The sequence below is a fragment of the Mytilus edulis genome, chromosome 13, assembly GCF_963676685.1.
Source record: "Mytilus edulis chromosome 13, xbMytEdul2.2, whole genome shotgun sequence".
In the NCBI taxonomy this organism is placed as follows: domain Eukaryota; kingdom Metazoa; phylum Mollusca; class Bivalvia; order Mytilida; family Mytilidae; genus Mytilus; species Mytilus edulis.
Window position 1 is genome coordinate 3494482 of NC_092356.1, and position 25508 is coordinate 3519989.

Genomic DNA, 25508 nt, shown 5'->3' on the forward strand with positions numbered 1-25508 from the left:
GTTGAAAATTATGTTACAGGGCACAAAGGTATCTTTAAATTTATTTCTTACTGAAAATCTAAAGCTATTAAACCATTGATGTGGGTTATACATCCAGTGAGTGGGAAGATGATGATCTCAGAGGTAGAGATTAACTTATAAAGATCAGTAGCCAGCTGGGCTACGAGACCTGAAAATTGCGCTTTTTGTTCAGAAATGGCGCATAGAGTGACACATGTAAGCTCCCACATGGCGCACAATATGTTTCATTTTGTATCTAAATGTTAAGATATTGTAAAATGGATATGATATATAATATATAAAACACCCGGCCCATTGAACCTTTTACTTTCAATTCAATATCAATGTTCTAATATCACATACTACATGCAATAAATCAACTATATTTGGTGTATGGACAGTGTTCAAGCTAGTCCTTTTCACAGGGCGGTCCACCCGCCCTTACCCGAGTGCCGCCCTGTGCCCTTTGTACAGTTTCCAGGGCGCCCTGCCTTTTTTTGAAGATGGATTGTATATTATTTTGTTCGTATTGATATGATCCGCCAATAACGAAATTTTACCTGGCTTTCTTTACGACTCCAAGCTAATCAACAGTAACATCAGGTGTCACAATCTGTTGTTCTAGGTTATCCGTTTATTGGATGGGTCATTAATGATCATCAACATTAATTCATTCAAATAGAATCGGTCCTGCTTCAGGTTAAAGTTTTTGGTCAAGGTATAGTTTTTGATGAAGCTGAAGTCCAATCAACTTGAAGCTTAGTACACTTGTTGCTTATCATATGATCTTTCTAATTTTAAAGCTAACTCAGACTTTTGACCCAAATTGCATGGTCCACATGAAATAGTACATAGTACACATGTTCCCTTTGATATGATCTTTCCAATTGTAATGCCAAATTAGATTTTTTACCCCCTTTTTTAATGGTTCACTAAACATAGAAAATGATAGTGCGAGTGGGGCATCCATGTACTATGAACACATTCTTGTTAATACTTATTTTCACTGTTCACTATATGATCCTAACATTGTGCATTTACAGCTGTTTTTTGCTGTATTGCCATTAAGCACGCGCACAGCAGAGGTAGAACAATCATGCATAATACACCAGTTACTTCTAAAAATACAATGACAGCTAATCACCTTAAGACAGTACAACATTTCTTTATACATTATAATTTAAAAGCAGGTAATCCAAACATAACATTGTACTTAAAACCATTAACAAGGAAACCCTTTTAATTTGTGATCTTCCCTTATATTTCCATTTCCGCTTGTTTTCCCCACTAAAATGTTATAAATATAAATAGATTTTCTACACCATGATGTATAACACACCTACCTTTGTTGGGTGAAATCATTATTTCATAAAAAAAAATATGGCAAGAGTTGTACACATGAGAGCGCTTAGTATACAATTTCCCAAATAGTTCATGTTTCAACGGGCATTATTCTTTTTAAAGTAAGTAATCCACACTGATTTTTGAACTCGTCCAAGATAAAGCTGATTTAACCTATGAGCCCAAGACATTGCTGATTTAACCTCTGATATAAGTTGTTTCTATGTACCCTTCAAAGCATTGTGTGAGAGGAAAAAAGGCATGTGACATATACAATATGTACATGCATGGTAAGCAATGGTAATTAAAAAAAAAACTGTCCACATAATTCGCAAGCCTATACCAATCAATCAAAATCTTTAGAAAAAATCTAGGACAAGTTTTATGATAAATGGGTCTCATTGGGGTCTAAGCGTGACGCGGGATTGCCGATTATTTTGTAAGCGTGAAACGTGAAAGTCAAATTATTGTGTCGTGAAAACGGGAAATGAGGTCTAGCGGGATCCAGGAAATGACAAAAAAATGAGAATTGCTTACGTACATAGTGTAAGCGGGAAACGGGAATGTGACAAAACAGTAAGCGGGATCCGGGATCGGCACACCCCAATGAGACCCCCTGATAACAAAAAGAATCTGCAGCTTATCGTTCAAACTTTTGAACAGGACAGGAGTCAGAAAATGTCTCAAAAGCACATATACTTTAAAAGGGTAAAGAAATAATCTTCTACCAATCTTCTGAAAAACAATATGAACTGACGGCAACGCCTATTCACATTAGGAAAAAAACAAATTATACAACGGTATTATATAGTTAACATGGTTAAGAATTAATCTAAGAAAGTTTCAATAAATTCTAAAATTTTAGAAGAAATGGAGGATACACCATATACACTCCCCATATATAGCAATGAACAGTCAAATATTTGCTAAGCGAAAACCCAATTAATTTGTGGAAGTTTGTTTGAACGAAATTCATTCACTGGTTTAGAAAAGTATATTTACGCAAAAAAGAAGCAGTTGGTACATATAGCAAAGAATACAATTTTCTTAAAAAAAGAAGAGAGGAAACAGCTAGTGCAAACATTTTTAGATATTAGAAAGTTATTAGAATTTCTTTGAGAACAGTGATACTAAGTTGTTAACAGAAATACTTTGTGGTGAAAGAAATATACACATACTTTGTAAGCAACTGGGATTCTAAGTATTATCATCACAACTTTGGACAGCCTTGGTTTTCTTGAGATACACATCAACACTACTTCAAGACTGGAAGTGCAAAACTATTCTACCTACATATACCCAGATATGATAAATTAATGTATTGCCATAAATAGTTTGGAAGGCTTTGTCTTCATGAGGTTCATATTATTTGAACCTAAAGTATAGACCAATTAAATTTTCATACATACTGTAAATCGATGCCTCGTGTAGAGAGTGCTACGGTCACTGCAAGATAAGAACCATTGTAACAGCTCTTTGAAGGGTCCATATCCAATTAACCTTCATTTTCCATTTGCAGTCCAAATTGCCTCGAACTTTCAAATCGGTCTACATTAAGGTCCAAAGGGTCCAAAATTAAACTTAGTTTGATTTTTACAAAAATTGCATTCTTGGGGTTCTTTGATATGCTGAATCTAAACATGTACTTTGATTTTTGATTATGGGCCCAGTTTTCAAGATGGTCCAAATCGGGGTCCAAAATTTAACTTTATTTGATTTTAACAAAAATTGAATATATGGGGTTCTTCAATATGCTGAATCTAATCATGTATTTAGATTTTTAATATTTGGTCCTGGTTATCAAATTGGTCCACATTGAGGTCTAAAAGGTCTAAAATTGACATTATTTGATTTCATCAAAAATTGAATTCTTGGGGTTCTATGATATGCTGAATCTAACCTTGTATTTAGATTTTGGATATTGGACCATAGACCACATTCATTTGGTATATATTACAGCTAGGACCTTGGTACTCGTTTAATACATATACATGTACATCTATTGGGAAATATAAATTGACATCAGATTTACACTCAGGGATTTGTGTAACGTAGTAGCATATTAATTTTGTGTTTCTATTTTTTTGGAGGTCAAACGACCCCGATGACTTCCGTACACTATATTCAAAATTAATGGCAAATCATCGGCACAGACCTGTCTAGTGTACAGTCAAGCTATATTTTTATCTATTGTGGTCTATTAGACAGATATTGGTAAATTTATTTTTTCACAAGGGCAAATAAATACACATTTGATATTTGATTATCAAAAACATCTTCAAATACAGCAAATATGACATGTTGACATGTTGCCACACATTAAAAAATGTTTTTGAAAATTGCTTTACACCTTTTGGGAAAATATTGTGTACGCGTTTTTCCAAGGGCAACTAATCTAAACGAACGACCATTCTGCACCTGAACAACCGCTACGGTAAACCGTCAACAAAAAGATGCAAACAATTAAATCATTGAACACTGTCATCCTGAAGAATATACTACACTGTCAGTATACAGGACACCAATGTCATTGTGATTTGCACATCTTAAAATTTTTAATTATGTTTTATATAGTTTTGTCTGATTGTAGAATATTCTGTACAAAATACCGTCAGACATAGTGAAAAAAATATATGATAGGATATGTCTAAGGCGTTACGCGCGATATGTTCGTACATGTAAGCGTAACACAACGTCGCGAATATTTCGTAACGTTCAAACCGAAAATTCGACTGAAACGTTGTTTTTAAGCAAGTGCGACATTCTTGTAAGACTCGGCAAAATCGACGGTGCTTTTTAACTACTTATCGAAAATTGATGTATTTCAGTTTTTTGAAAATTTAAGAAAAATAACATTTTAAAAAATCATAAATTCTACCATTATAAGAGCAGTGATAAGCAAACAATGGACGTAAATTTGAGTTGAGTTCGTTTTTAAGTTAAAAAATGGCGGTGCGACAAACTTGTAAGCCTTTGAAAAATCGCTCATAAATTACCATATATCATGTTTCAGGATATTTGTCTTTAAATTCATAAAATTAAGCAAATTAACATTGATGTAGTAAATACAAATACTACACTTTTTTCATTTTAGATAAATATTTTTTGATTCTCAAATCTGGAATCCCAATTTTTTTTCCCGCGGGACAGATTTGCCCTTTTAGTATTGAACGCGTTTTTTTTTCTATGACGTCATCATAACGTCATAAAAATGCATAAAGGAATGGAGGAACTATTCTGTTTAATAATGGAAAAACACGTTTTTCAAAATATTAAATAGTTTTGACGAAAATCATAGTTTAGTGGTTACAATAACTGAAATATGTTACGCGGGACAACCTAAAAATAGCCGTTTTTTTTAAATGAAGTTTCAACAATTATTTTATTTGTTTTTTATTTTAAAAAATCGTTATTTTTTAAAATACGTACAATGAGGGGGAGGACAGGGGTAAGGGAGACAAGGAGAAAGGGGGTAGGAGAAAGGAGAAAGGGGGTGGGAGAAAGGAGAAATGGGTAGGAGAAAGGAGAGGAAGGCTGGGAGAAAGGAGAAAAAGTTGGACAAAAAAATAAAATATGACAAAATAAAATATCTCTCTTTTTTCCGGTAAATTAAAAAAAAAATAAGGAGAAGAGGGGTAGGAGAAAGGAGAAGAGGGGTGGAAGAAGGGAGAAGGGTACCCCCTGTCCTCCCCCTCTACAATAGCAACTACTCAGAAGTTTTATAAATATTTTTCTCTAATTTTTAGTCAATTTATCCCTTTCTAGTGCACCCATTGTATAAAAAAAATCCACGTGTGCTTCGTTTGATCTCAGTTCTTCATTGGTTAAAATCCGATTATGACGTCGAATTTTCTTGTTTTCCTCCGAATTTCCTATTGTGACGGCATGAAAAAAAGGCGACCATGCCTGATGACATCACATAGAAAGAACACATCTTTTTGCAGATCAGTCGCAAAGAAGGAATAAGTTTGCCTGCGTATTGTTAGAAAATCATTAGATAAACAGATTCCACCACCAAATCTCGTGTAATACGATATTTATCCACTCTCGACAGTTAAATTTTAAATATTTCTTCTTCCGAATACGGGAGTAGACTCCTAGGTAGGAGTGTAAAACGCTCGGCGAGTCTCGGGTTTAGTCGCACACCAGTCGTGTCCAATCCGGATCTCAAAAACCGATTCCGATATGCAGTTTATTGTATAATAGATACGTCAGCAAAACCAGTGTACACATCATGCACATATTTAATGGATTTGTCATAAGGCGCTAACAACAAAACGCAACGATAAGAATAGGAAACACAACCATAAAAATAATTATGGAGGAATGGTGAGACAGTGGCGGACCCCTCCCCCCCGTATTTTCCACCTTTACCAGATGAACCACTTCAGTTGGAAAATCCTCTTGAAGTGTAGAATCCCTTATTGTTGATTATTCACTATTGCCGTATTGGAGGGGGAGGACAGGCGTAAGGGAGACGGGGAGAAAGGGGGTAGGAGAAAGGAGAAAGGGGGTGGGAGAAAGGAGAAAGGGGGTAGGAGAAAGGAGAGGAAGGCTGGGAGAAAGGAGAAAAAATAAAATATCTCCTTTTAAAATTTTTTCTTATATTTCAAGAAAAAATATCTCAAAAGGAGATGTTTTATTCTAATGGGAGAAAGGAGAACAGGGGTAGGAGAAAGGAGAAGATGGGTGGGAGAAGGGAGAAGGGTACCCCCCTGTCCTCCCCCTCGTATTGGGCTATTCCAGAAATAATCCATACCCCCCTATAGTCCAAATAATTATGACGTCTTAAAAGGCTATTATAATTTTTTTCTTTGACGCCTTACATCGACGACGTTAATGTAAGGCGTCAAAGAAAAAAATTATAATAGCCTTTCAAGACGTCATAATTATTTGGACTAACCCCCCTATAGAAGGTTAAGGATTTCCAGAAAAAAAATCTGTTAAAATCTCAGATTTTCAAGAAAATATTCTGTAAGTTGTCAATAATTTCCAGATTATTTCAAAAATTCTAAAAAATATTCCAGGAAAAAAATGAGAATAATACTAAAAATTCCAAGAAAATATCCTGTGGAAATAAATATTTCCAGACAAATTTAATTTCCAACAGAAAAATTCCAGATAAACAATTTTCATGAAACATATAAGTTTTAATATTGTTTTTTGTGTGTCATACATGTAGATGATTAGATCAAACTGGCATTCATTCAGTGTATGGCAGCTGTATGCTTACTTGTTTTTGTTTAAATGTCTTTGTGATCAAGTTCATCCATTTCAAATGTACAATCATTCAATGGATAATTTATCTTGGGTCTTTTTATATTGTTATGATACATTACGGTCTCTGGTAAGGGTGAAGGTTGGCTCCTGTTGTAATGTTTAAAACACTACATTTTTTTATGCACCTTTTCTAAATCAGATGCCATTGACATTGTTCAGTGGTTGTCATTTGTTGGTGTAGTAACTTGTTCATGTTTCTGGTTTCTTTTTTTTTCATATAGATTCCACAGTTGGTTTTCTGTTATTTTTGGGGCCCATTATAACTTGTTGCTTGGTGTGAGCCAAGGCTCCATGTTTTTGACCTATACCTGTTAACTTTTTATGCGCTGTGATTTGGGTTGAGAGATGTCTCATTGGTATTCTTACCACATCTTCTTGTTTATACATGTAGGACTCTAAAGTGCGATGGTACTCTAAAGTGCGATGGTCACGCTAAAGTGCAATGGTCTACGCTAAAGTATGACGGTGTCTCACGCTAAAGTGCAATGTTTGTTTGTTCCCTAAAGTACGATGGTACAGCACGCTAAAGCGCGATGGAACAAAAGAGAAAGATTCAAGGGCACTAATGTCAAAAACAAGTCTTTTTGCGAAATCTAGTTTGCAATGATTCAACATATATACAACTTAGATTGACAACTAATACAAATAAATTTTGGAAAATCACTTGGATCATTTTGAATATCAATGTTTAGTGAGAGTTTAATGTCTCTAGCATATTTTGATTTTTCGTATTATAGGTGGTGAGCAGTTCTCTTTTCTGTAGTTCCACATAAACGACAGTTATAGTCTGGGTCCATTTTTTACCATATCTGTTGACAAAAAAAGACTATTTTGGATTTGTTTTAAAGGGTTGAAGGGTAGAAAAAGCACATCATAAGTTGTGATTGAAAGTTGTTTGTCTTACGTCCAGTGGCATGTATTTCATTCATATTTCGGGACTGTACATATTGAAAATTGAGCCGATTTAATCAAGATTTAAAAAAAGACAATTTTATTATAGAGCAATTATAAGACTTACAAATGTACTCCAAATCCAGGGCTGGTTTAACACCATGTTAAATAAGGCTTTACGTATATTATTATATACAGTGGCGGATCCAGAGGGGGGTTCCGGGGGTGCGCACCCCCCTTTATTTTGGCAGATCAATGCATTTGAATCGGGACATATGTTTTGCACCCCCCCTTTGCCCTGGGCTAGCACCCCCCCTTTCGAAAATTCCTGCATCCGCCACTGATATATGAAATATCCTGACTGCCAAATATACATCACTGATTTCTGATTTCATGGACATGTATATGTTAAGTGCACTGTAAAACAGTTTCAGTTTACGTTTTTGAAATAGACATTAAACCTTGTTTTTTAAGTGCATATATAAAGTATAAGATTTACAGTAGAAGTTGATAACTTTAAGATTTGTCCTTGTGAGAAAACAATACTCGGGTCATAAAGACTTTTTTTAAATCTTGGCTAGTATATATATTGGCATAGTCATACATGTTCAAATGATAAAATACTGACCATGGCTTTATATGATCGGAAAGGTCTTTCAATTGCGGGTAGACATGAAGTTTTTATATTCACAATTAAAAAGATATTAACCAACATTATATAAATAGCTACACAACGAAGTGAGATCTCTGTTTTCTTCTTCTGTATTTTGTTGATGTTGGTACTTGTTCGATTAATTTTCGTATTTTAAACTGGAAATTTCTACTTTCCAGGGTTATCCAGTACCTTAACTATATAGACTACTCGAAACTTCACAGTAATTATTTTTATCAAATATATTTATTTTTAACCGGCGGTAACCGGAACACACCTTAATTACGATTTAAACTTAACCCACAAACTAATGAAATATTGTCACTCACCACTTCAAAACGTTGTAGTATTCAAAGTTCTCGTCCGATTTTCTTGTTTTGTACATCAGTCGATTTGTTTTGAAAAATTGAATAATTCTGAAAGACCACAGACGAGATTGAAATAAACAAAGGGGTTTTCCGACAGGTATTAGAGATAACCTTTCGCAATAAAAACCACGTGATGATAAGAAGTATGTCTGGTCAATTTAGGACGGCGGCATCGCACATGGTCACAAAGGGCTATTAACGATAACATACTAATTAGTCAGTTTCCATATCTTTTCTACAGAGCTCCCCGGGTTATAAATAAGTGCTAACAAATCGTTGTAGTTCCTGTCAATATAATACTTCCATGGTTCAACATAAATAGATTGTTATATTGGTTATCAAAATCAGCTAGTGGCAAAATCTTCTGAGTTTTGAATTTTATAAGCTCCAGACATCCCCCCCTTTTTTTTGTAAAACAAAATTTTTGTTTAGTATGTATGTTATCTTTATATTTATATTATAAAATCTTCAATATAAATTTGAATAAGAAATGACTGATTTTCTACAAAAAAAAATTGTATACTGGAATGAAATTTGAGAAGTTATCAAAGGAGTACATGTAGGTTCAGTAAGACCCCTTTTTGGCTCCAAAATTAAGCAGCTTTGCAAAATTGAGCAAATGTAATCTTTTAGCTATTTTTTGGAAAGTAGAATGCTTCTGCTACATAAATATGTGCTGTTTTTGACAATACAATGTACATATATCGTGTACTAGCATCATAAAGTCATGCTAAATTACTGAAATCTTCACAATTATAGCATTTTAGTTAAATTTTAGACAGTTTCCGTCTAAAGCTTAGATAATGCAGCCTCTAATGAAGAGAAGTTATGTATACAGCATTACGGGTAACGAGGGTAAAGGGGCGAGTTTCTTCATATTTTGGCTTGGTAAATATGAATGTCATGTGAATATTCTGAGACATTTATTCAGGAGATTAAATATTTTCTTTGGTAATATCTTCTGACATCAGACTCGGACTTCTCTTGAACTGAATTTTAAATGTGCGTATTGTAAAGTGGCCGCATTCGTGTTCATTCATAATATTAAAATGTAAGTTGTATTTGATGATAATACATAACATATACATGATATATAAAGGTTGAGGATGAACACGGATGCGGCCACTTTCATTTTTGACGAAAACCATCTTAAAAGTGACGTTTTTTGGCATATTTGTTAGATTTTTAACCGGATTTTTGTGACAAAAATGTCGGTTATTGATTTGGGGATGTACGGCGGGCGGGCGGGCGGGCGGGCGGCAATCAAATGTTGTCCGTGCATTAACTCATGAACCGTTCAATCAAAGCTTTTAAAATTTTAATATGTTGTTACTGACAACTAAATGAAGGTCAAGTTCAATAATGGCGATTTTGACTTTTACCGTTCAGGAGTTATGGTTCTTGAAAGATTGAAAAATGAAGTTTCCAGTCGTGTCCGTGCATTTACGCATGAACTGTTCTACTAAAGCTTCCCAAATTTTAATATGTTGTTACTGATGACAAAATGGAGGTCATGTTTAATAATGACGATTTTGACTTTTACCGTTCAGGAGTTATGGTTCTTAAAAGATTGAAAAATGGAGTTTCCAGTTGTGTCCGTGCATTTACGCATGAACTGTTCTACCAAAGTTTCCCAAATTTTAATATGTTGTTACTTATGACAAAATAGAGGTCATGTTCAATAATGGCGATTTTGACTTTTACTGTTCAGGAGTTATGGTTCTTGAAAGATTGAAAAATGGTGTTTCCAGTCGTGTCCATGCATTTTCTCATGAACCATTCAACCAAAGCTTTTGAAATTTTTATATGTTGTTACTGATGACAAAATGGAGGTCAAGTTTAATAATAAGGATTTTGACTTTTACCGTTCAGGAGTTATGGTTCTTGAAAGATTGAAAAATGGAGTTTCCAGTCGTGTCCCTGCATTTACGCATGAACTGTTCTACCAAAGCTTCCCAAATTTTAATATGTTGTTACTGATGACAAAATAGAGGTCAAGTTCAATAAAGACGATTTTGACTTTTACCGTTCAGGAGTTATGGTTCTTGAAAGATTGAAAAATGGTGTTTCCAGTCGTGTCCGTGCATTTTCTCATGAACCATTCAACCAAAGCTTTTGAAATTTTTATATGTTGTTACTGATGGCAAAATAGAGGTCAAGTTCAGTAATGATGATTTTGACTTTTACCGTTCAGGAGTTATGGTTCTTGAAAGATTGTAAAATGGCGTTTCCATTCACGTTGTTGCATTTACTCATGAACCATTCAATCTAAGCTTTTCAAATTTTTATATGTTGATACTGATGACAAAATGGAGGTCAAATTTGATGTTGACAATTTTCACTTTCACCATTCATCAGTAATGGTTCTTGTGATATTGCCAGGACACAAATAAATATTAATAAATCCGGTTTGCTGTCGTTGTGACAGCCTCTTGTTCATATTTAAGCTTCAATCGGAGCGTTTTTAATGACTGATCATTTAAATCTTTTACATAAACTAATCGAATCAATTGAAATATACACTTAAGTGTTTAAAAAGTGTCCTAAATATCTCGTTAGATGAAACTGAAATTTGGGGCCAAAATCGGCCCTTACCGGACCTACTCCTTTAATGTTCTCATACCACAGTCACAATTTGAAAATGTTTTCTCCAAATACAAATGGTTTTTAAAAAAATTATAAATTAGTTCACAATACATTACAAAATAAATGTGTCTCTAATCTCATATAATTTCCTGTACATGCAGTTTTACAATTTTCTATTTGTCGCCTGCAACTAAAGTGGCCAAATCTAGACATCTAACAATCCTTCTTTGGGGAACGATTTATATAATTTCTTATTGTTTTCAAATTCCTGTATTTCTTTACATGTTATAATTTCCTAAAACATCATGAAATTAAAGAAAATTACAAAACTTTTAAACAATTGTTAAACTCTAAATTTGTATAATATGAATGACATTTGATTTTTTAAATGTATACATGTTTAACATTTTTAAAGTTAAGATAAGTTATGGAACTGAAAGATGATACATTATGTATATATATTCAAAACATATTCATATAATAGATGTAATCATATTAATCCACTTAGACAAATAGAGTCAATGTATTATAATGATTGATAAATAAACGGAAAAAATAACAATTTAAATAATAAAAAAATAAACTTTTCTAATTTTAAAACTGAGACTAAATATTTATTTTTGCAGAGCAAGGGATTATGGATACATAGTTCCTAGTATTTATCTCCTTTGTCTTATAACATGTGGTTCAAGTATTTGCATGTAGTATATTATGATATAATTAAAGTCCACAGAAATGGCCATGTGTTCACAGTGGGACTTCTTTAAAGCTTTTTAATTACTGATTGTTTGTCAACTAGATGGCTAGATAAAATAATCTTCAACCTCAACAACTATGAAAAGCAGTAGGTCCTGGTGTGTGGTTTCTCACAAATTTCAATACAAACATACTTGTAGAGAACATAAATCATTGTAAATAAAACCCTATAAATCCAGATAGTGAACTATGATTTTGTTTTTATTTTAAAACCATTAAAACACTGACTTGTAAATAGTTGTAAAAATCTTGATTTGTTATCAACATCCAGTATTTTTACTTAGTCATTTCTTTTGATTCTTCATTTCTTAGTATGGATGTTTTGCATTTTTTATCATAAACCTTATAGCTGCATTAAAATATGACTCCTTCACAATAAAAAACAAACTTGAAACAAAAAGATAACTATGGGTCTATAATCAAGTTTGATTACAAAATCAAAAGTTAAATATAATTAGTGGAATTTGGATGTTAGAACCATTTGTTATGTTTATAAAGGTTTTTTTTTTATCATTTTTGTCATGAATAAATTATAATATACACAGTATTCATATCAATTTAATTTCACTTAGTTCTAGAAATGCAAGTTTCAAAATATTTTTTTTAATCACAGGCATTTATTTTCTGAGAATTTTTTCCCTTATGCCATGACCATAACCATGATAACACATGTTTTATGAAAATGCAAAAAAGCAAACAAGTTCTATAATACCAATATACTGATATACATGCATGTACATGTAACTTCCATGGTAAAAGAAAAGAGGGGGAAATATTATTATCTCAATCTCCAATTAGAAGTTGTGAATTGTCCCAATAAGATTACAAATGTAATAGTAAACATGTCATGTGGTGTTGAAAGTATGCATTTCTTTTGAAGTATTATCACTATCAATATCTACATGAATATCATATCCCCTGAATGTTATGTTAGAAGCTGAGGTACATGAACAAATGTACATTTTTTTATTTTTTTTTAGGTCCTATTGCAAACAATTTCAAATTTACAACTCTCAGACTTAATAGATATAGGAAGATGTGGTGTGAGTGCCAATGAGACAACTCTCCATACAAATAACAATTTAAAAAGTAAACCATTATAGGTTAAAGTACGGCCTTAAGTTCAGTACTGACAACTCTGGCTTACAACATGTATGGACACACTTTATACATGTAGTATTAAAATAATAAAATGTGGTATCATTTCCAAATTGCCAATAAGACTACTCTCCAATAGTTAAGATAATCATGCCATCTGCTGTGGGTATTTTTCAATTTTCACATCTTTTGATCCACTGGAAGGCGTCAAAGCAAAAGCTTAAAATAGCTTTCCTAGACATCATAATTATTTGTACTAACTCCCCACCAGAGATCAAAAGATACAAAATTAACCACTTAAGAATATCGTACAGCCTTCAACAACGAGCAAAAACCTATTAAACCACTTTAAATTTCTGGTACATTGTTTGTAAAGATACATAGGGCTTTAGAATTACCTAATGAACTACAGATATACATACAAGCACAAATTTATCTTAAGTTTACTGAAAGCGACTAGAATCCAGATTTTCCATGGAATTTTTAAACTTTTATTGTTGCCTTCTATAGGATGCTCTGGATTTCCAGAAATTTTCTAATAACAACAGCATAATTTTCCATGGAATATTTTAATTTATCTTTTTGCCTTCTATAGGACCGACATGGAATTCCAGATTTTTTTCTGAACCACATCCCAAATTTTCCATGGATTTTTTTCTGAACCCCATATACCTTCTATAGGGGGGGGGTATGGATTATTTCTGGAATAGCCCATTCACTACATGTATCTGTAGCATTAACATCCTGACACAAATATGTGTGCAATACGCATTGCTGAAATGTGACGTTTTTCTCCTCAAAAGATGATATTGTTGTAACAAATCTGTGTTTATTTTTTTTATAGTTTATGAGCATGGCACCTACATCCCCATTTATCTTGTTTGAAGAAAAATTGATGGAAGTCATCAAAAAAACACCAAAGACATCACCCCTGGAGATATATATTTTAAAAATATATCTGGAAATGAAAACAGAAACTGACATTGTTCAGGTTTGTACTATAGTCATGATAGTAGGATATAGACTGTCTGATGGACATGCATGACAATTTTTTATACCCTGTAAGAATATAAGATGGTCCCAAATGTTTGTTTGTAGACTGTTAACATCATGTAAAAACTTGAAGGCATTATTTGACGTTTTTATACCCCATCAAATGAAGTTTGTGTGGGTATATAGGAATCACCTCTGTCTGTCTGTCTGTCTGTCCATCCGTCCTGCTCATTGTCCTGAGCAGAACTTTTGTACCTTAGTACCTACATTGTAGGATTATCAAACTTGGTATGTGGATGAATCATATACGGGAGGTGGATGTGTCACGAATGAAATTATGTCACAATGACCTTGACTTTGATCTTCATGATAGCAAAACGAAGATGATGTGTCACGTACCAAATTTAGGTCAATGTGACCCTTGACCTTCATGATAGTAAAATGTCATCCACTTTTTTCTTTATAATTTTTAAAGCTTTTCTTCTTCATGTTCTTCATGTCATAGCTTTTGTACTGTAGAGCCTAGGTGGTTGTATCATTGGCATAGCTTTTGTACTGTAGAGCCTAGGTGGTTGTATCATTGGAAGATGAACTTCTTGCGATATCAGATGTAAGTCTCATGACTTATAGGGTTAGGCAAGTGAGAGGGAAAAAGGGGTGGGGTATAGAGTTGTGCTCATAGTTTCAAGTTAGATTTAATATGGAACAAGAATTTCATTGCAGACTCAATACACATGATACATTTACAAGTTTAACTTCATACCCTTGGGAAGGAGATTTGAAAGAATTTTGACACGCATCTTCATCAGTGATATCTCACCCATTATTTCATGATGTTATTATTATACAATTTTATTTCTATCTATTATTCAATTTTCCGTATTTAGCGCCAAAGTTCGGGAGCGGAGTATCACTAATAAGCATCAGTTCACACAGATTTCTTGTTTTGCTCTTGCATACATATATTATTATTTAGTGTACAGTTTTGTAACTGCTGAATATTGATTTTCATGTGTGTTATCTTTAGGAAGTAGGAACCAAGTATGACAGTCCCCCTCTAGATGAGAAGGACAGTTGTGGACAGAATTCAAGGAAAAGGAAAGAAAAGAATAGACTTTACACCTGGATAAAAAATTTCATAACAAGAAAGACGTGTGCACCTGTGGAATCTTGTGAGTTTATGATGTTTATCATGTTTATATGCACATTGATTTAAGAATTGAATGCATATTTTTTGTACTTAATCGGCGTGTAAAAGCGTTGACCGAAGCACATTTTATATAAAGCGTGGAAGCGCTTCATACAAAAAATGTGTGCACGGTCAACGCTTTTACACGCCCATAAAATGCAAAATCTGCATTCAATTCTTAAAATTACATTTTCAGTCAAAAAAAAACCAAAATCACATCAAAGTTCAAGGCAATATTTTTTCTGCGCCAGTCGAGTGTTTCGTCTATAAAAGACTCATTAGTGACACTCTTATCTAAAACTATGCAAATCCAAATCACTATGAAGTTGAAGAGATTATAAACCCAAAATATACCGAAACAGGGAACCAAAATAAGACCAAGGAAATCCTATGCCTTGAAGTAGAAAAACTTTATTGTTTTAAACAATTTCAAAATTTATAACAGCACATTTAGTTTGATGAATCACGTCAGCACCGAAGTGTTGACTAGCGTAGCGGGTTAACCTCTAGGAAGAATACCTCCACCAGCAGTGAAAACCATCATGGTGTTAAAAAAAAAAATCACATCAAAGTTCAAGGCAAGATTTTTTCTGCGCCAGACGCGCGTTTCGTCTATAAAAGACTCATCAGTGACGCTCTTACATGTATCTAAAACTATGCAAATCCAAAATCACTATAAAGTTGAAGAGCTTATAAACCCAAAATATACCGAAACAGGGCACCAAAATAAGACCAAGGAAATCCTATGCCTTGAAGTAGAAAAACCTTAGTGTTTTAAACAATTTCAAAATGTATAACAGCAAATTATGAATTTCCAACATAGTGTATTTTAACAGATTTGAGCTAGGACTTACATTTTCTGAGCTATAAGGGGCTAAAAGGGGTTAAAAAAGACTTCTCTTTTTTGTTCGTCAAATTTATATTTTTCATCTTATTTTGGTTTTGTTTTTATGCCCCGCCACGAAGTGAAAGGGGCATATAGATTTACCCTTGTCCGTCCGTACATACGTATGTACGTCCGTCTGTCCCGATCTTGGTTAAGTTTTGCGTTAAGGTCCATTTCTCAGAATGTGATAATGATGTACCAATGATATTTCATCAGTATATTCTTCTTAAATAGTACTACATTGATCAACAACATTTGGGTCAATTTGACCTACATTTCATGCTTGATTGACTTCAATAACTTTTTTCATAAATGACCATTGTGAAGAAACCTATTGTAATATATGAATGATATTTCACCACTGTGGTGTTCCTATGTAGTGTAACACAGTTCAACAGTTCAGCATCTTTTGGGTCACTATGACCTACATTTTATGCTTGAGTGATTTTGGTTAAGTTTTGCGTTTAGGTCCATTTCTCAGAACCCTATGGTAGTGCATCAATGATATTAGACTGTTGTAGTGTTCTTGCTTAGTGCAACACAGTTCAGCATCTTTTTGGTCAATATGACCTACATTTTATGCTTCAGTGGTTTTGGTTATGTTTTGTGTATAGGTCCATTTCTCAGAACCCTATGGTAGTGTATCAATGATATTAGACTATTGGTAGTGTTCTTGCTTAGTGCAGCACAGTTCAGCATCTTTTTGGTCACTATGACCTACATTTTATACTTCAGTGATTTTGGTAAAGTTTTGTGTCGAGGATTATTTCTCAAGAACCTAATGTAGTATATCAATGATATTAATGTATTGTAGTGTCCTTGCATAGTGCAGCACAGTTCAGCATCTTCTAGAATACCATGACCTACATTTTATGCTTGAATGATTTTGGTCAAGTTTTGCATTTACTGCCATTTCTCGGAATCTGTGGTAGTGTATCAATGATATTACACTGTTGTAGTATTCTTGCACAGTGCAGCACAGTTTGACCTCTTTTTGGTCACTTTGACATATCTTATGCTTGAGTGACTTTGGTTTAAATTTGCCATACAGCTCTTTTCAGCAGCATTTTGGTCAATTTTTACATGAGAGAACATGGAACCTCATATTGATCTAAATGGCAGGGCATCTGTGGCTTACAGACACATTTTCTAGTTTTTCTTTATGTTCCTTATGAACTTTCGCAACAGTAGAGTACGACAGATTTAGCATAGCTTTTACCGTTTTCGAGCTATTAGGGGCCAAAGTGGTGCTAAATAAAAAAAAAACCAAAAAAAAGTTTTTTTATTACTAATCAGAATTCTCTGTCCAGCATATTACTGTGTCCAGCATATTATTGTGTCCAGCATATTATTGTGTCCACTTTAGTAGTGTGTCAATGCTTGCCCAAATGAACACCTGTTCGACCACTGCGGTCGTATCATGCTGCGCTTGGCGTAGCTCTTTATTCTGGTAATGCTTCAACCAAATGATAATATCTTTGGTATGTAGCCTTATTATGAAGAGTTACAGATTAAGTTAGAGTTTGGTGACGGTTCAATGATTTTCACGGAAGCTACAGCCCTTGGACATAGAAAAATTCAATATCAAAGAAATTGTAAATGTAAAACCACTGGCAGTGGGGCTAAACAAACCAAATATAAAACATACAAAACAATAAAAAGTAAAAGACATAGGTTAAAGGTAAAAGTGGCCCAAAATATAAAATATTTCTATACATACAAAATTACAGTGAATTATAAGTATTCCACACTTTTTTTTGTAATGTTCAACCAATTGATTTTATTTTTGGTATGTGGTCTTATCATGAGAAGTTACAGATTAAGTTCTACTTTGGTTGTGGTTGAATAATTTTTACGGAAGTTACGCCCTCGGACTTAGAAAATTACAGTGAATTTGAAGTTTTCAGCACTTTTTTATGTCCCGCCACAAAGTGGTCGGGACATATAGTTTTACCCTTGTTTGTCATTCTGACTTGTTGCGCAACAACCAGTTTTCCAGACTTTTTTACTAAACACCTTGAGATATTGAACTGATTTTTGGTATATAGATATTTATTGATGTTACAGATTGAGTTTGAGTCTTGTTACGGTTCATTGATTTTCACTTTTGTCGTTCAAGAGTTATGGGACTTTGTTCATTGAAAATTGACATTTTTCACAAAAACTCAAGTTTACTTTGACCAATTCTTACTAAATTTTAACATGATGTTACATGTAGGTCCTATGTAGAGTAAATGCCTTTGGTTTTTGTTATTTTCCCTATTGTCCTTTTAGAGTTCTGGAGTTGGGAGCGGACTAAGTAACTTACTTTTTTTTTGTGAATAACTAAAGAATATTTTTTTCCTATTTTCATTTAGATTTTTTTTGGTTCTATATTTAATTTATTATTTTTTTCATTATTTTATTAAATTTTATTTTTATAAAAATAATTGTCTGTTTGCTTTTAAAATTCACATAGTGTTTCTTCTTTTGTTTTGTTTGAAATAGACATGATCTGATAATTACAGTCGAATCTGCTTAATCCGACACCTGAATATTCCGACATCCTGTGAAATCTGACAAAATTTACTGGTCCCAAAAGTTTTCTTTAACATTCTTTGTTAAAAAATCTTCTGTATTCCGTCACCCGTCTACTCCGTAATCCGACAGCATTTTCAAGTCCCAGCCTTCATAAGTACTCTAATTATACTTGTTTAATCCGACCCTTTGATCTCCTTAATCAATTTATAAACAAGGTAATCATAATTCAGTCAGGTGTATTTCATGCATTTTTATTAAAGGTAATTTAATCCATTACCTGTGTACACAAATATCTTGTTATTTTTTATTGATCGGATAGGAAATTTGAGGCTCAGTACGGGATAAAAACATTTCTACAACATATGGAAAATATATAAATCTTAATACATACTTTTCATAATGTCTTTCTTAATTCAATGTGAGTAAATTGTTGGGGAAAAAAATCCAGACGAAGAAATATTGCTAATTGGACTGTGAAATGATTTCATTTTGACAGTTTAATTTATGTGACCAGTGTCGAAGACGATATTCCGACTAAATGATACAAATAACCATGACTGGGAAAATAGTTAAACAATTGATGAAGACTAACACTGTAAATGTTCTAAGAACTTGTCAATCTCACTGAAATTTATCGTACTAAATATTTACAAGATCTTGGGAATTCGTACTTGACGTGGTGTAATGTTTCATAAACACTATTTTTCTTTAAAGGATCTCCTTAGTAAAACCTATTTTGGGTGTTATTGCCCACGTTTGTATCTTACATGCTTATTTCACTTTTATCAAATGTGAAACCCGAGTATTCCGACACCCTGTCCAATCCGACATATTTCTCTGGTCCCGAGGTGTGTCGGATAAGACAGGTTCCACTGCATATGTTTTGAAATGAACTATAAAAAAAATTCGGAATGGGCGTATATTGCACTTGTGGCGCAGCTGTTTATTCTAATTCTGATTTCCAATATATTTCAATAATAGTGAACTACCAACATAATCGTGGCAAGCAAGTTAGACTGTCAAGAAAGTAAGCATATCAAACACATTACTGTATGAAGCAAGCTACTGGTAACACAATTCCTGTGTTGACCACAATATAGGTTATTGAGTAGTCAACAAAGTAGGTTGTTGAGCACCTCAGTTTGTATTGATAAAATTATCTGTAATTTCAAATGTTATTTTGGACTGTCAATTAAGTCATTTTAAGCTTGAGAGGCAAAATAAACCTTTGCAAAAAAAAAGCTCAGACCTGTCCTCTGTTTATCATTGGATGAAAATCTTATATTTTCAGTTAAAGAAAAATGGACCAGATTTGCAGATGCAAATCCATCTGTGGTGATGCAGTACGTCATAAGTAGGCCCAGGGTAATAGAACAACTGCAATGCATTTTGGACTCTGATTCAGGTAAATTTAGAGTTTTACCAAAGAAACAAATGGAATTGTGAATTCAAAAACATGTGTTTTTGATTTCTGTTTAATAATTGAATGATTAATTGTAATATGTTTTGCATTAGTCCATGATTGCAGAATATTTAATTTATTTCAGACAACATGTATGAAAGATGAGCATTGTTGATTGCTTTATAGATTATTATTAGGGTAATGTGAGCTTTTGCCACCATGAAACATCTATCATAACTTATCACACTTTAATCTTCCCCTCTGAAACCGCTGGGCTAAATGGAATCAAACTTGGCAGGATGCATCTATGTAAGGTCTGTTATAAAATTGCCTCATTTCGTCCTGATTGGACAACAAAATTGGCTGCCATGGGCAATTCTTGATGCTCACCTGAGCCTCTAGTTTTTTTTTTATTCAGTCATCTTCAAAATTGTTACTAAAAGAATGCATAGATCACACACAAAAAATTAAAACGGCATTAAAATTGCTATATTTAGCCATTGATATGTTTGGTTAAGACTATCCAGGTAAGCAATTTATGTTAGTTAATGAAATATCTTTCCTTATTCAGAGAAAGAGTTAGAAATAGACAGAGAAGAAGATAGAAATACTCAGATGGAAGGTGTAGAGGCAGAAGAAGATTTTGAGAGGGAACAGTTCATCGATTCAGAAGAGAATATTATCAATGAAGAAGAGGGTATAAATATTGTCAAGTGCTGTTTTTATCCCCCCTGCTAAGCGAAAGCGGGGGGATTATGTCATGTATGTAATGCAGTCCGTCTGTTTGTATGTATGTAATGTCATGCAAAATCTCAGAAACTAGAAATGATGGAAACTTGAAACTTGGTAGCATGTTAGAGTATGTGATCAGGGTATGAAATTCATGCCCTAGGGCAAATTTATGAGCGAAATTTCGTTTTTGAGATAGGCAGAAAATGGTGAAATCTTCCAAAATATTTACAATAGGAAGTTGGTTCCAACAGTATGACCTCCCATTATGGGTACCAAGTCTAGCAGTGGCATGGTATTTTGCCTGCAAGCCCTGAGGGCATTTTCCTAAGGGTTAAAAATAATGACAAAATCGATTCTGCACGAACTCCTCTTACACCTTTCATGGTAGAAACAAGAAAATTATAAGTGTATAAGTAGTACTATGAAAGTTGTCTGTGTCGAAGGTTTCGGAATTTTGAACTTTGCCCTTAGGGCAAAATGATTTCCCACCAAATGATTAATATGCGACATCTTTTGGTATGATTATGATCCAAGCAACTAACTTTTTATACCACCGCAAAAATTTTGCGTTCGTATAATGGTATCGCCCCTGTCCGTTGGCGTCGTCGGTGTCGGCGTCGTCGTCGTCGTCCAGATTAATGGTTTCCGGACAATAACTTAAGTTCTGATAGAGCAAATGCTACGAAATTTTAACACAAGGAATATAACCACAAAATACAGCTTGGGATTGTTTTTGGGGGTTATGCCCCCGCCGGTTCCTGAAATAGGGGCCAAAAAGGGCAAAATAAGTGTTTATATTAAATATGATGTAGAGGATTTATTTTTATGCCCCACCTACGATAGTAGAGGGGCATTATGTTTTCTGGTCTGTGCGTCCGTTCGTCCGTCCGTCCGTTCGTTCGTTCGTCCGTCTGTCCCGCTTCAGGTTAAAGTTTTTGGTCGAGGTAGTTTTTGATGAAGTTGAAGTCCAATCGACTTCAAACTTGGTACACATGTTCCCTATGATATGATCTTTCTAATTTTAATGCCAAATTAGAGATTTTACCCCAATTTCACGGTCCACTGAACATAGAAAATGATAGTGCGAGTGGGGCATTCGTGTACTGAGGACACATTCTTGTTTGTTCAATTTTAATCAAATTTTTTTCATAATGTTCCTTATGAAATCCCGCAACTGTAATATTGCAACGGATTTAACATAGCCTTTACCGTTTCCGAGCTATAAGCGGCCAAAGTGGTGCTAAATCCCAAAAAACGAACTTTTTTATTTCTTGTCCGATTTCAATGGGTTTTTTTTTTTTGATTCCTCATGAAATTTTAAGCGATTTGAGCTAGGACCTACGGTTTCGGAGCTACAAGGGGCCAAAAGGGGCTAAAACTGCCTTCTCTTTTTTGTTCGTCAAATTTTTATTTTTCATCTTATTTTCATTTTGTTTTTTTCATTATGTTCCTTATGAAATTCCGCACCGATAGTATGTCAACGGACTTAACGTAGCTTTTACCGTTTCCGAGCTATTAGGGACCAAAGTGGTGCTAAATAAAAAAAAAAAACTTTTTTATTTCTCGTCCGATTTCAACGGGTTTTTTTTCTTTGGATTCCTTATGAAATTTCCAACTCAGAAAATTTTTACCGATTTGAGCTAGGACTTACGGTTTCTGAGCTACAAGGGGCTAAAAGGGCTAAAATGAACTTCTCTTTTTTGTTTGTCAAATTTTTATTTTTCATCTTATTTTGGTTTTGTTTTTTTCATTATGTTCCTTATGAACTTCCGCACCGATAGTATGTCAACGGATTTAACATAGCTTTTACCGTTTCCGAGCTATTAGGGGCCAAAGTGGTGCTAACTCCAAAAATAGAACTTTTTTATTTCTCGTCAAATTACAACATTTTTTTTGTTTGGATTCCTTAACAAATTTCCAACCCGTTTGATTCTCTCCAAATTTAAGCTGGGACTTACGGTTTCCCTGCTACAAGGGTCTTAATTTCTGTGTCCAGTATATTACTGTGTCCAGCTAATTACTGTATCCAGCAAATTACTGTGTCCAGCAAATTACTGTGTCCAGCACATTATTGTGTCCACTTTAGTAGTGTGTCAATACTTGCCCAAATGAACACTTGTCGACAACTGCGGTCGTATCATGCTGTGCTCGGCGAAGCTTTTTATTATGTATTAGTATAACAGTTGGAACAATACTGTATGTTTGGATTCCAAATATGGCAATTCCAACTTTGGTAAATTTCCTGAAAGTCTCAAAGACTGTTTAAATTTTGGAAATGTTCCTTGAAACTAATTGTGTTTTACAATAACATATAAAAAGATATGCACACTTGGATTTTTAAAAAATGCCAATTCCAGTTTTAAGAAAATTCCTGAAAGTCTCAAAGACTGGCAAATCTTTGAAAATGTTCTTCAAAACTTACTATTCTTACATTGCAAAAACAAACAAAATATTTTTGAATGTTCAGATTTCCATTTTTGGTAAATTTCCTGAAAGTCTCAAAGACTCATTATTTTTTCAAAATTTAACTTGCAATTAATCTCTTTTGCTACATTTTATTTATTGGAATTACATGGAACACTAAGATTTCAAAAAATTGCAATTCCAAGTTTTGTAAATTTTCTGAAAGTCTTAAAAAGACTGCTTGATTTTTGGAATCATTCTACAAGACTTACCATATATATATATCATAAAAACTAATGAAATGTTTTGAAATGCTCTGATTCCAAAAGTTGCAATTCCAACTTTGGTAAATTTCCTGAAAGTCTCAAAGACTAGTTAGTTTTTGAAATGAAACTTTTACGCTGATGCTTGTAAAATGGGTTAAAACAAGTCCAATGTTTAGTGTGGTATAATAAAACAATTATGTCCTTCATGAAAAGTTAATATCCAAAATTGTTAAATCTCGAAAGGGGGAATTTCCCTTTGGCTATGCCCGCAGGAAATAACCTCTTCCTCGATTTATCAATTTTGGATACAGTAAAACCTGTGTAAACCGGCCACCTCTGGGACCGTCAAAAAGGGCCGATTTAGGCAGTGGGTCGGTTTATTCAGGTTTTCAGATTGACAGGAAGTCAGTGGTTCATGACGTCAGATATTTTACAGAACTGCATATTTCATGCAATTAACAAATAATAAGCTTGTATAGTACAGTAGATTACTGACATATTATAAATTAGTGTATTGAATAATAGAAAATTCTGAAACTAATTTTATTTAACCTAGAGTGCCGATGATTTGAACACAATATATATTTGGACATGTCCCTGCTTTTTACCATTTTTCTACGAACGAAACATCTTCAATCATTGCTCTCATTGGTATGAGAAAGTTAAGAAATCCATCATCTTTGGAATTTGAAAAATGATTCATACATTTAATGTTTGTGAAGAAATACTCATATGAAGTTAAAGTTTCTGGCTCGTCCGCTTCATTTTCACTTTCGCAGATTTTGTTTGCGTCGGAATCTCCACATTGTTTGAATTGATAAACACGAGTTGTTTTTCTGTCCATAAGTTTCCTCCGTAGGCATTGAAGATTAATTTTCCATAGCAGTTATTTCGTTTCAAAAGTGGTCGGATCTCTGTCGACTTGATCAGTTGATTGACATCAATCAATACCGTTATGATAAAAGGCCAAACCGGTTTTGACAGGTAATAATTAAAGTAATTTACTGTATTGGGACTAGATAATTAGATCGGAATTCCGAATAGACAGGGTCCGGTTTACAAGGGACATTTTTGCAAAGAATATTAAGGGAAGGAAGTGGGACTTTAATTTTCGGCCGGAATTGACAGGAAACCGGATTACTCAGGGTCCGGTTTTCACAGGTTTGACTGTATTAACTTTCCATGAAGGTCATAATTGTATATTATACAATTTATGACTTTTGATGAGGTGGATACAAGGATTTATTTACCTTGTACAAATATTTCATGTGATTAAGGTCAATATTTAAGAAATAGTTCAAGACACTGAGGGCCTTTTGGAGTGGCCTGCCAGTCCATATATTACAATTTGGCCTAAAGTTTCAATGAACAATTTCTTTAATTATACTTTCAACTGTCCTTTACAGTAACATGACTATCAATCTTTATTTTTAAAATTTTGTAAAAAAAAAAAATGAGTCTTTCATTGATATTTTATTGTAATAATTTGATACATTATTTAGTTTTACCCCCGCTTAAAAAAACGGGGTATATAGTATTCGTTGTGTCCGTCCGTTCATCCTTCCGTCCCTAAACTACTGAAGGGAATTCCATGAAACTGTCAGAGAATCTTTGTTACATGTTCCCATTGTGCACCTCCTAATTTAGATTTTGATCCTACCAATTTCTGCGGTTTCCAATAGCAAATCATGGACTTTGTCTGTCCCTTCGTCCGTCATACTAAGCCATCCTGTTTACGGACTTAGTACATATATTAAACATATGGCTGTTAATGAAAAACATGTTCGACTGTATTGACTAATATCTCAAAAACCATTCATTGCAAACAGAGAAAATGTGACAAGGACAAAAATGTTCAGAATGACAAGATCTATTTAATTTATATTTATGTCAAAATTGTTGGATACTCCTGCATAGGGGTTATTGGCCATAAATGACAGTTTTTGGCAAATTTGAATGCTTTTGGCTATTATCTCATAAACTATTATCACTGTGCTTAAACGGCTGTGGGTAACTTAAGTTACCCACAGCCCAATATGGCGGCGTAAAATAATGCGATTTTAATTTTATCAAATATCTTTAGATTTACGCATTAATAATTCTTTACAAGTTGTCAATGTATTGTATCTAAGGCAAAATAATCAA

General features: G+C 33.7%; 1 protein-coding gene across 2 annotated transcripts in view; it reads left to right on the top strand.

Moving 5' to 3' along the window:
• LOC139502322 (uncharacterized) overlaps positions 1 to 25508 on the top strand; it is a 91847-nt gene that overhangs the window by 52565 nt on the left and 13774 nt on the right. The window contains exons 1-5 of one of the 2 annotated variants that reach the window (XM_071291762.1): positions 4885 to 5670; positions 13817 to 13963; positions 14993 to 15137; positions 19852 to 19965; positions 20534 to 20659. In XM_071291762.1, coding sequence (XP_071147863.1) covers positions 5668 to 5670; positions 13817 to 13963; positions 14993 to 15137; positions 19852 to 19965; positions 20534 to 20659 — 535 coding nt within the window. In that variant the 5' untranslated portion in view covers positions 4885 to 5667. Of the gene's footprint in view, positions 1 to 4884; positions 5671 to 13816; positions 13964 to 14992; positions 15138 to 19851; positions 19966 to 20533; positions 20660 to 25508 lie in introns of those variants that run through there. The other variant, XM_071291763.1, reaches the window with a different exon arrangement.